Consider the following 12034-nt stretch of genomic DNA (forward strand, 5'->3'; position numbering starts at 1 on the left):
ATATGTGTCCCCGGTGTTCCAGGGAACTCACCAAGTGTCAGAAAACACAACCCTCTCTATTTTCCTCCATACCCAAATCTCTAAAAAAGGGGCTGCAACGGATCTAATAAAAACTGATCCAGATTTGAACACTGTCCTGATGTCAGGACGGTGGCGCTACGGCTATTGGGCCAACTCCACCAATCAGGAGGAGACAGCCACGGCCATTGCCGTTCGAAAGTGCTGGAGACGCTGTAGTACATATACCAGGCCAGTAGGTGGTGCTGTTCTCACAGAATCAGCCCTTGCTGAAAAAAGTGCAAATTGAGCGAAATGAGGCATGGCTAAAATGCATGATCTGTTTGGTATTTTGAAAACAGAAACGTATAAATATACCTTATATAGGTATGGCCCTACAATATATCATTTAAATATACCATGATAGGTCCACTTTAAGCTAACATAATGGTCCTACAGAGGAGGTGGGCCCCAGCCTGGAGCTCCGCAGCTGGACCCATTTTGAAGTGATCAAAAATAGTGTATTTTTTTGCAACTCAATGGCAAAGAACCCATCCTCCCTCATCAGGACAGTTGGGACAGCAAGTAATAAAATATTCTATGCAACTACATGAACATGATGTCTTTAAACTTTAATGTTTGGCTATTTTGAACCATACAAAAGTCCATTCATGGTGGATCTACTCTCCTCTAAATGGTGGACAGGTTGAGCGCGGTGTAGATCAGGTTGCTGGTGGTGCAGAGGAACCCGATCAGGTTGCAGAGCATGGACATCCCGTGGTATTTCCCGAAGGAGCGTTTGAAGGCTTTGTACTTGGGGTCCTTCTCTCTGAGTTTAGTGTACTCCTCCTTCTGGCTGCTCAGCCCGATCTGGTTCCCCAGGCCGTGCTCCTCCTCCACCGCCCGCATCTGGAACATCACCTCTGTGGAAGCCGGACCGAACCACTGCCCGTTCAGAGCCGTCGTGACCACAGCCACGAAGAACAGAAGCATCTGCCGGACACAAAGAGACAACGTATGAAGGATGGGGAGGATTTACTTGCAGATATTGTGAAAACATTTGTATTTACTAACTCTCTTACAATGTGCAATATTAAGGCTGTACAAAATGTTGCAATTATTAAGTGTAATACTTATTTTATTTGTTAATTTATTACGTATTACGCTGTACAGTACAATGCAAGCCATTATGTGGTTTTAATCTTTAACATCCTTGTTTATACTAATATAGCACTGTATGTATCGCAATATTCACGATTTTACATATTATATATATATATTACAATTTTACTATATATTATATCGTAAAACTGCAATTTTAACTTCTTCTTAAGTTTGTATAAATATTTGTATTTCATCTCTCAATGCACATTTTTTATTTTACTTCTTGTGTTTATTAAAATAATATCATATAACCCAATTCCCCCCCCGGGACAAATGAAGTATTCTTAATTCTGTTGTAATATTGTATGAACAGGTGTGAGGTGTTACCTGCACACTGTGACGCCAGTCCATCGTCTCTCTGGGATGAAACACAGCGAACAGAGCCAGGCTGAGCACGTTGCTGCCCAGCAGGAAGTAGAAATACACCGGGAACAGTTTACTCTGCACCAGGCCGAAGGTGTGCCGCGCCACCTTCATCCGCAACACAAAACCTGCACACACACACACACACACACTTTTCTCAGAAAGGATGAGGCTTTAAAGTCTCACTGTAGTAAAAATACTTTGAGGTAAGGTTTATAAAAAGAACTGGAAGAAAGAATGAATAATGCCTGAGGACATTCCTGCCTCTTCTCTCCATGTATTTCCTTATTGGCACAAACACGTTGCCCCTAATACTTTAAAGGTCCCATGTCATGGCCATTTCTACTGATCATAATTCCATTGTTGAGGTATACTAGAATAGATTTACATTGTTCAATTTTCCAAACTCACATTGTTTTCTCATACAGCATCTCTGTATAGTATGTGTATTCACTCTCTGTCCTAAACAGCTTGTTGGAGCTCCTGCCCCCCCCCCCCCCTCCCTATGAGCCCGCTGTGCTCTGATTGGTCAGCTCGCCCACTCTGTTCTGATGAGTCCACCACCGTTACAGCGGAACATCAGTGATTATGTGTTACAATGGCGTTTGTTAGCAACCAGAAAATGACACCAGTAAGGACAAACAGATGAGAATGCTGCGTGGGGTCTGGGTGCCGTGTTGGCGGGACGTTGCGCGGCTCGCTGCTGCGAGGAGGGGACAGTGTGAGCTGGGTTCATTTCCTGCTTGCTGCGTGGGGTCTGCGAGACATCGCGAGTGGACGCGGGAAGGGGTGGTGCTGAGGGGGCTGCAGCACCCCCACCTGCAAGGCTCAACTAGCACTATTATCTGTTTTATTGTGTTGCTCTGTTGGAGGAGTCTGTGACCTAAGATGTTCATTGTCATAACTACACTGTAGCTTTGTACACATGACAATACAAGCCTTGAATCCTTGAGGAGTCAGAAAAACAAAGAGTACTTATGTTGCAGATATCCTTTCTGCTTGTGCTCTCACCTGCGATGAAGGAGACCCAGGCCTGCATCCCCCAGGAGAAAGAGAGCAGCAGGAGGTGAAGCACCTTCACCAAATCTGATGGCTCCCCCTCTGCAGCCATGGTGTCACTCTGCAAAATATGTACAATATGTTAGAGGCAGTAACATGTCTGTTTAAGGCAGGGGTGTCAAACTCAAGGCCCGGGGGCCAAATCCGGCCCGCGACTTCATTTTATGTGGCCCCACAAGAGCTTGCAAAGAATATAATATGTTTATTATACGGTTACATGCTACTTTACAGAAGCACGTTGCCCATAAACGACATGTCCCACAATGCATCTCAAATGTGACTTTTTCTCAGAATTTGACTTTTTTTGTCCAAATATGCCTTTTTTCTTAGAATTAGCCTTTTTCCTCATAAATAGATTTTTTTTTCAAAATGTCACTTCTCTTTTTCAAAATGTCACAATCAATGTTTTTCCAGAATGTGGCTTTTCTTTTAAAATCATATTGTGACATTCTTACTGAAGAGACTTGCAATTATTTGCTCTAGACTTCTGCTTTCAGACGTAGTTAATTATGAAGTTATATTAATTAATGATATAGTCTTAAAGTTACAACCGGCCCTTTGAGTGCAACCATAATGCTGATGTGGCCCGTGATGAAATTGAGTTCGACACCCCTGGTTTAAGGCGTCTAGTGGCTTGATAGATAAACAAGGAAGGAAGCTACGACACAATATATATACATAGGTTAGTTAGTCTATACTCCTTGTGTTTACACTGCTTTTTGCCCCATGGGTGTACCAATCACCTTGCTTTTTCTAAAGAAATGTGCTTCCTGCAAAAACAATAATAATGCATCAATGTTGTTGAAGTTGTTAACAAAAATAATTATAATAGGAAACCCATTAAAATATATATGCCTAAAATGACCTCCCAAACAATGCATAATAGAGTATATGACAAAAGTATTTAACCATTATTTTACAACTTAAGGTTACATTTTCTATACTAGAATTGTGAAAATACCATAACTTCAAAAACATGTGTATACGCCAATAAGTCAAGCCGTTTTCAAATGAAAGATACAACGTCACATGCTTTTTTTTGGGTTGGTGTAACACTAGGATCTGGGCCAAAGAGATAAAGTCCTCGCGCTCAGCAGACATGAAACTGCGAGATAACAGCGCACAGAAAATACATTTAGTCAGAGGTGGAAGAGGTATTCAGATCCTTTAGTAAAAGTACCAATACATTGATGTCCAAATACTCCATTACAAGTAAAAGTAATGTGTTTAAAACCTCACTTAGGTTAAAGTAGAAGTATTAACAGCAACATGTACTTAAGTATCACAAAGTAAAAGTACTCATTCTGCAGGAAAATGTCTTCAATATGTGATATTTTATAATATAAATGACATTATTAGAGTGTTAATAGTGGACATTTTTCTACATGAAACAGTTATTCCACTGGTTTCATCTTTAAGGATTCATTACCATAACATTTAATATCATGTTGTTTTAATGAAACATTATAAAAGTAAGTAAAGCTGTGAGATATATAAAAAAATGAAATGTCTTTGAGTTGTAGTTCAGTAGAAGTTTAAACACCATTATATTATATTATATAACACCACTGCATTTCCGAATATATGCATGCACGCTTTATAAATGCATCCCAGAAGCAACAACGTTACAGTATTCGGTGATAAAAGGAAATGCACTAAAGAAAAGCAGTGTCTGTAGCTGCAACTGACAAGCTAAGTAGCTTTAGCACGTTTTAAGTCGACCTAAGATAGAACTTAGCAGAACAGTTACTCACTAAACATTGCAAACACTTGCACTTACCTTTCTTTACTTTGATAGTCTGTAATTATGAAGGCTAAATGAATAGCTATGTGACAAAGTTCAGCCGAGACACTTCCTCTCTCATGTTGTTGCCATTAAGCCCCGCCCCTTGATACGACACGGGCCAATGAGATCCTTTAGAATTCATATTTCATATCATTTCGACCAATCATCGAGTTTGTAGTGAATTTTTACTTTCACAGTCTGACCCTCCCGTTGGTTTTACTTTCTTACCAAGAATTATTAATATATAAATACTGTACAAAACCCCCAAAACAAGTAAATAGCAACACATTGATGTGCTTCAAACACATGTGAAGAGCAAGGAAAGGGAAATATTAAAAGACAATTACAAACAAATTGTGCATCGAACATTTAAATTAATATGACATTCAAGAGCGCCATCAACTGGATTATATGTACATGTTTCAATTGGCACATATCATTTAATCTATCTTTTTTTTTTTACTTTTTAATGCTATGTTATTTCTATTTCAGAAATATTTTGGACTGTTTATTTCTTGTGTCTCAATTTCTCTTATGTACATTGCCTTTTTTTTATGCTGCTGCAACGCAAACATTTCCCAAATTGGGATCAATAAAGTATCTATCTATCTATCTATCTATCTATCTATCTATCTATCTATCTATCTATCTATCTATCTATCTATCTATCTATCTATCTATCTATCCATCCATCTATCTATCTATCTATCTATCTATCTATCTATCTATCTATCTATCTATCTATCTATCTATCTATCTATCTATCTATCTATCTATCTATCTATCTATCTATCTATCTATCTATCTATCTATCTATCTATCTATCTATCTATCTATCTATCTCTAAATATGTAATGGTTTGCATCATCAATGGAGGCGGGAGTTAATTTATAAATCATGATCCACTATTGGATACCAACGCTGTCAGTCAACTTTTTTAAAGAGCCAATCAAAACCGGTCATGATCTCCCAGTAACCAATCAGACGCAGTCCCAAAGAGATGACGCGTAGTACCCGGATGAAATTGAATACAGAGCATCCTCCGTTACAAGACATCCTTTTGGTGAGAAAAACAACACTCACACATCCCGAAATAAGAAATAACACAACCAACAACACACCAAACACTCACGTAGTTATTACAAGCAAAGTCGTTTATTATAAGCTTCTTATTTAGTCACAGAGTGTCTCCTCCCAGAGGTTAGTCAATGCTAGCGAGTTAGCTTTCTTAGCTTGTAGCTTTTTGGCGCTTCAATGTTTTTTTCCTGATCCTGTTCACCGTAGTTTTTTTTGGCCGATATTTGTACGGTAAATGGAGAAAGTGGCTGTAATAAATGCACTGTTGGGAGGGTTACTTTAAAATATAATCCGTTACAATAGCTAGAGACATTTTTGCACATCTGTACACATAAGCTACCTCTTACAATCTGCACAGCTTTCCATTTTCCATAACAATACTGCACATATTTGCATGAGGCTGATGAGCATAAAAGCAAGCTGTTATCCTAAAAAAATGATGTGTGGATCATTTAAAAAAAAATCTACAGTGGTGGAAGAAGTATTCAGGTCCTATACATAAGTAAAAGTTCCCAAAAATATAATGTTAAAATACTTAATTACAAGTAAAAGTAACAAGAAGTAAACGTTACTTAAGTAAGCAAAGAAGACAGAAGTATTGTCAGAAAAATATACTTAGTAAACAATTTAAACAACTCTGTAAGTGGTATATTATTATATACACTGTATATGGCATTATTAGACTGTTAATATAGTATCATCAAGTAGCTTTCGACTGTTGTACTCAAATACGACTGAGATTTGATCTGAAAATGAATCCTTCGAACAAAAATGCTATGTAGAAATGACAGGGCATAACACACTATGTTCGTTGTGGCTTAAAACTGTCTATATTGATATGGTTTAGTTGTATGTTTGGTAAACCTTTCACAATAACTTTTTACCAGCACATATACATGTCAATATATTTAACAATCCGGACTCAAATATGTATAAATGTTCATTTAATTCATTTCTTATTTTAACAGTTACTTACCTGTATATAATTTTAATTGTATTCATCTTGTGTGACTCTGTGCTGTCCTGTTTTTCAATCTCACCCTGTTGCTGCTAAACTACTGAACACACAGGGATTAATAAAGGTCAATTTTATCTTATCTTATCTTAAACAAGTCAAATAAATCCTGTTCCCACCCACAGTGCAATACTTGGCAATGGAAATTCACAATAGTTCAACATCAAACACACAGGTTTGCACATGAAACACTTGAGTGCTTTGGCCTCTTGGAAAGCTAAAGGAACTATAATTCAACATTTCTTTTTGTGTGTTTCACTGCAGATAAACAGCATTAGAAATGGGGCGCAGGAAGTCGAAGAGAAAGCCTCCTCCCAAGAAGAAAATGACCGGGAACCTGGACGTCCAGTTCACCTGCCCCTTCTGCAACCACGAGAAATCCTGTGATGTTAAAATGTAAGTAACTAAAAAACAACCAAAACAGAGGAATGGAGAGAAACATGAGAAACATCACTAAGATACTTCTATTATTTACAAGGCAAGGCACGTTTATTTATAAAGCAACTTTCAACACAAGGCAATTCAAAGTGCTTTAGAACAATGAAAGACATTATATTAAAAAATGGCATTTAAAAACACTCATTTAAAAGCAAAGGTACATGAATTAAAGTGACAGTGCCGTGTGAGATACACACATCTGAAATGTTTAGCTCTGACTCAATCATTGCTGACTTTTTAGCAGAAATAGTTTTCTTTGACCTCACTTACTTTCCACTTTCTTTTTTAACTTATCCTTTAGTTATTTCAAGTGTTTCATGCTAAACCAGGGGTGGGGAACCTTTTTCCTCTCAAGGGCCATTTCAATTTTCACAACATCCTCCCAGGGCCGTACAAATGATTGAACTCAACCTCTGCTAAAAAAAAAACTAAAATCACAGCCCATTCGTTTCACCTTTCTTTCATGCTGTGCAAAGAAACCTCTTGATCCAGATATCTTTCTGTTTTATTTTCAAAGTTTTTATGTTATGCTTTGGAGAGAGTGTGTAAAAGGCGTAAGGACCAAACTGCAGACTCTCATAGCAGGTACCTTGAATTCCAGGAATGTAATGAAAACTTAAATGCAACAAACTGAGGAACACTGGATACTAATCTGCACCATGAGTGAACACAACAGAAACTCACACAGCAGAACCAGGTGAACATCATCATTTGTCCGTTCCTCCTGGAGAGTTCTGCATCCACCTTTCTCTTATTAATACTCGCCATATTAAGTTCGCTGCTATCAATGACAGTGACACTTACGGTCTCCAGGGAGGTTGTGGCTCAGTGGTTAGTGCGCTGATCTTCGGATCACGGGGGCACTGATTCAAACCCCGCTGCAGTCAGCATGTCGTTGTGTCCCTGAGACACTTCACCCCAAATTGCTCCTGTGGGGATTGCCCACAGTACTGAATGTATGTAAGTCGCTTTGAATAAAAGCGTCTAACAAGTAACATGTAATGTAATGTTTCATATTGAAGACGTGACGTGAGATATACCACGCGATGACACGTTACGCTGCGTGTGTTTATAAATTACCTCGAGGGTCGTATCAAATGGTCTCGCGGACCGTATATGGCCCTGAGGCCGGAGGTTCCCCACCCCTGTGCTAAACGAACCCCCCTTTGGAAAATTCTAATCTGACCCCATGGTACCTTTTAGTTTTGGCCGAACTTGATACAACTTTACTAACTACTAACTGTCTTTCTAGGGAACGAACGCGCAACACGGGAATTATATCCTGCAGCGTTTGCTTGGAGGAGTTCCAGACTCCTATCACCTGTATCCTTTAACAAACAACACACTTTAAAATCATGTGTTACTATTTGTTATGACTCATGGTGCGTTCAGGTGCTCCTTTGAATTGTTGGGAAATGTTACAACTTTGGGAAATCATTCATAGCATCATTACAAAACACTCGCTGCTATATAACATGTGCAATATTATTATTATTAATAATGTTCTATGATAACGTGAAATAACGTATCTGACACTACCTTTTTTTTGCTCTACTAAATACTGTTAATATTTACTTTAATGATGTGTCCTGTAGATATTTAAGTGCTCTTTTTGCTGCTCTGTTAGTTTACAGTTTTATTATCATGCTGCTGTGTTTATTGTATTGTTGTAACTCTGGATCAACAATTTCCTTCGGGATGAATACAGTCTTATCTTAGCTGTTTGAACAAAACGAATAACCAACTAAATAAATGACATTTTTGTTTTGTTTGTTCAAATTGGGGGCAGGGATGTATGGGTGTAAAATTCAACACAGTGGATATTGCGTTTATGTTGCTGTAACCACAAGGCTCTTCACTAATAACTATTTTTTTTTAAATAATACAAGTCACTTTACGTAGATAGCAACTAACAGATACAACCTTCACCATATTACAAATTACATGTGAGAAATAAATTGATGTGTAATACGTCATTTAATTAAAGTTTATTAAAATCAATCCATCTCGGGTGGGATTCGTAAAACTATAACCGCCTCAAAGTAATATCACGGTAAAGAGTTTTGTATTATTATGAGTAACTTTTGCCGACTTTCCAAATTGGTCTCAATTGGGCGTTCACATGAGATTTCACAGAACACATTTATCTGTATATTTCGACACTATATGAACATTACAGTCGCCGGGTAGGATTGTTTTTGGTCCTGTGTGCTTGTATCTTTGTTTTAACAATATGGTAATGTTTGTGAAATGAGAAAACAAAGAAAGTCAGGTTTAAGGCAGAGAAACACGTGTTTGGAATACTTTATCCTTAACATTTACTCTTCAGATCTTTCCGAAGCGGTGGACGTTTACAGTGATTGGATCGACGCTTGTGAAGCAGCCAATCAATAGTCCCGATTTCCTTTTTACCTCACCTTCTCTTTTACATTCCACCCCTGTGATTGGTGCATTAATGAGCTTAGCACGATGTAGCAAGATCAAACAATTGAAGCGTTATTTTATTTTGCTTTGTTTGGCCAATTTTGCTACAGTGTGGCTGAGCATCACACGTCCCTCTGGCTGGGACAGAGGGCCGCCATTTTGTGTTATAGTTTTCATACGTCAATGATTAGATTAGGAAGAAATGTGTTGTGTTTTTTTAACAATTAGATCACGATTTTTCCCTTTTTCTGGACTCAAAATGTATGTTTTAAATGTAAATGACTGAAATTCCCTCCAGCGTAAAACATTCCACGCCTTTATTTTTTATTATTTTAGTCGTTGTAATAAGTATGTTTATGAAACAGAATTGTGTTACTTTTTGTGAAAGTAGTTTTTTTAGTTTTCAACTCCGTTAAATGCCAAATCTTTACCAAGTTTTTGTGTTTTTACCTGTTTATAAGTACATACATCACAATTATGTACTTTGTATTACACTACCTTCTGTGTATTTTTAGGTAATAACTAAGAAAATGTAATCAAAACTGTTTTCAAGTGTTTTTTATTGCACAAATGTCATGTTTAGTGAAACGCGTACAAGTCGAAAAATCAAGAAGTTAGAAAAAGTGTAACATTTAAACAACGTTGAAACAAAGCCTTCACATTAAGGTGAAATGTTACTAGAAAGTTACTTAAAATGTTGGACAGAACTAAAAAACTACATTCAAGGGAACAAAGGGAATGTTTGATAAATAAAAAATACAGTAAGTGTACATGTGCGTTTCCTCCACTAGAGGGCACACTTTGATGCTGAATTCAAGAGCTCTAATCTACATTTTCTGACAGTATTTCAAAGCCAATAAATGTAAATATTTCACATTAAACTGCTTTATGTTGTAACTCTAGATCACAAGTGCCTCAGCCTTATCAGTCACTTTGTAAATGCACTTTTCTTTTACTTCTAATGTGTTGAAAATGAACCCCAGAACAGCTAGTGTTATTACATTCATGACATTCGGTGGGTTAACAGTTTTTATATTGTGCATGATTCACTTGGCAATTAAAGGTACTTTACTTTAGTACAAGTAGCAATACGCTAATGGAAAAATACCACATTATAAGACCTGCCTTTAAGATGTTGCTCAGGAAAAAGTAGGTAGAAATACTGCCCAAGAAAAATTGCCATAGTGAGTTTAATACGACAATATTGTTATCTATACTTACAACTTATTCTATGACCTCAATTTTAAAGTCTTATATTTTAAAGTAACTATAACTAAAATAGATATTGGCATGATAGGATTAAAGTCAGTGGAATCGCAAATGCTAAATTATTGTACATTTCATTCTGATTGGCATTAAAACAAGTCTTAAATCTAACTTTTCTTAAACTGTAAGAACCCTGAATATATGTGGCTATCTATATGGCAGTGTAGTAGAAGTATAAGAGGTAAATACTCAAGTAAAGTACCTCCAATTTAAATACAATATCTGATCAAATGTACTTGTTTAATTTAATGTGAAGCTGGGTAAAGTGCAACAGCACTAAAGTTGACGGAGGGAAATTCAGTAAAAGATGGAGGAAACAACAGGACAAAATCTACTAGTAGTGACTAACCTGACTTCAAACTATATTTCACAACACCTACTTCTGCTCTTTCACTTTATAAAAGCATTGTCCCCTTATCAAACTGCACACAAAGCCATGGAAATTATCCCTGTTTAAAAAAAAAAAATGGCGTGATCTGGCAGGCCTGTGAACATGACAGAAAACAAAAAGAAGCTACGAGTCCTCCAGGTCAATCTGCGGACCCCGAAAATGTGTAAAAAAAAATCCCCGCGGAGCTCCAATGTCGACGAGGACTCGGTTCCAACGGGGTCAAAGTTCAATAGCACCAACTCGGCCGCTTGTTTCCTCTTCAAGGAGCTTTGAATTCTCAACAATTGATTGGGAAAGATAGGGAAAAGTAGTTTGTAAAATGTCGAATAGAGCGATGCAGGGATGAGGAGTTTTGTAGGCCGAACAGGAAGTTAGCATAGCAAAGGGCTACCTCGATGAAAAGCCAATGGGATTTTCCTATTGGATTTGGCAGGAAATAAGATGTGTAGCCAACAATCGTTTATGTTGTTCAGCAGGATAACCTCCACACATTAAGACAACACTTTAGGATTTTTGAAGTAAAAAGCTAACGTTAGGCTATAAAGGAACTACAGCACGGTCACATGACTTAGATTCAACACCGCTAAGCTAAAGGCGGCTAATGTTGGGCTATAAAGGAACTACAGCTTGGTCACATGACTTCACGTCACCACCGCTAAGCTAAAGGTGGCTAATGTTGGGCTATAAAGGAACTACAGCTTGGTCACATGACTTCACATCACCACCGCTAAGCTAAAGGTGGCTAATGTTGGGCTATAAAGGAACTACAGCTTGGTCACATGACTTCACATCACCACCGCTAAGCTAAAGGTGGCTAATGTTGGGCTATAAAGGAACTACAGCTTGGTCACATGACTTCACATCACCACCGCTAAGCTAAAGGTGGCTAATGTTGGGCTATAAAGGAACTACAGCTTGGTCACATGACTTCACATCACCACCGCTAAGCTAAAGGTGGCTAATGTTGGGCTATAAAGGAACTACAGCTTGGTCACATGACTTCACATCACCGCCGCTAAGCTAAAGGTGGCTAATGTTGGGCTATAAAGGAACT

General features: G+C 37.9%; 2 protein-coding genes across 3 annotated transcripts in view; one reads left to right on the plus strand and one right to left on the minus strand.

The window, feature by feature from the left end:
• tmem205 (transmembrane protein 205) overlaps positions 1-4464 on the minus strand; it is a 5205-nt gene extending 741 nt beyond the window's left edge. Inside the window, exons 1-5 of one of the 2 annotated variants that reach the window (XM_034127020.1) lie at positions 4364-4421; positions 3617-3688; positions 2536-2644; positions 1489-1652; positions 431-990 (exon numbers count right to left, since the gene is read on the minus strand). In XM_034127020.1, the coding sequence (XP_033982911.1) occupies positions 688-990; positions 1489-1652; positions 2536-2635 (567 nt within the window). In that variant the 5' untranslated portion in view covers positions 2636-2644; positions 3617-3688; positions 4364-4421 and the 3' untranslated portion in view covers positions 431-687. Of the gene's footprint in view, positions 1-430; positions 991-1488; positions 1653-2535; positions 2645-3616; positions 3689-4363 lie in introns of both variants that reach the window. The other variant, XM_034127019.1, reaches the window with a different exon arrangement.
• Positions 4465-5348: 884 nt separating this feature from the next.
• Positions 5349-11056, plus strand: elof1 (ELF1 homolog, elongation factor 1). Its single transcript, XM_034127134.1, has 4 exons — positions 5349-5432; positions 6726-6857; positions 8152-8222; positions 9229-11056. Exons 2-4 carry the CDS (start codon positions 6742-6744, stop codon positions 9291-9293), a joined length of 252 nt encoding a protein of 83 aa, XP_033983025.1. The 5' UTR covers positions 5349-5432; positions 6726-6741; the 3' UTR covers positions 9294-11056.
• The last annotated feature ends 978 nt before the right edge of the window (positions 11057-12034 follow it).

This window comes from Trematomus bernacchii, unplaced genomic scaffold (assembly GCF_902827165.1).
Source record: "Trematomus bernacchii unplaced genomic scaffold, fTreBer1.1, whole genome shotgun sequence".
NCBI lineage: Eukaryota > Metazoa > Chordata > Actinopteri > Perciformes > Nototheniidae > Trematomus > Trematomus bernacchii.

Bases quoted from the DNA above. Each gene is read 5' to 3' on its own strand.
- elof1 (XM_034127134.1), top strand. From the start codon at position 6,742: ATGGGGCGCAGGAAGTCGAAGAGAAAGCCTCCTCCCAAGAAGAAAATG. The intron at 6,858-8,151 runs GTAAGTAACTAA...CTGTCTTTCTAG, and splicing joins AAATCCTGTGATGTTAAAAT to GGAACGAACGCGCAACACGG. The intron at 8,223-9,228 runs GTATCCTTTAAC...TTTACTCTTCAG, and splicing joins GTTCCAGACTCCTATCACCT to ATCTTTCCGAAGCGGTGGAC.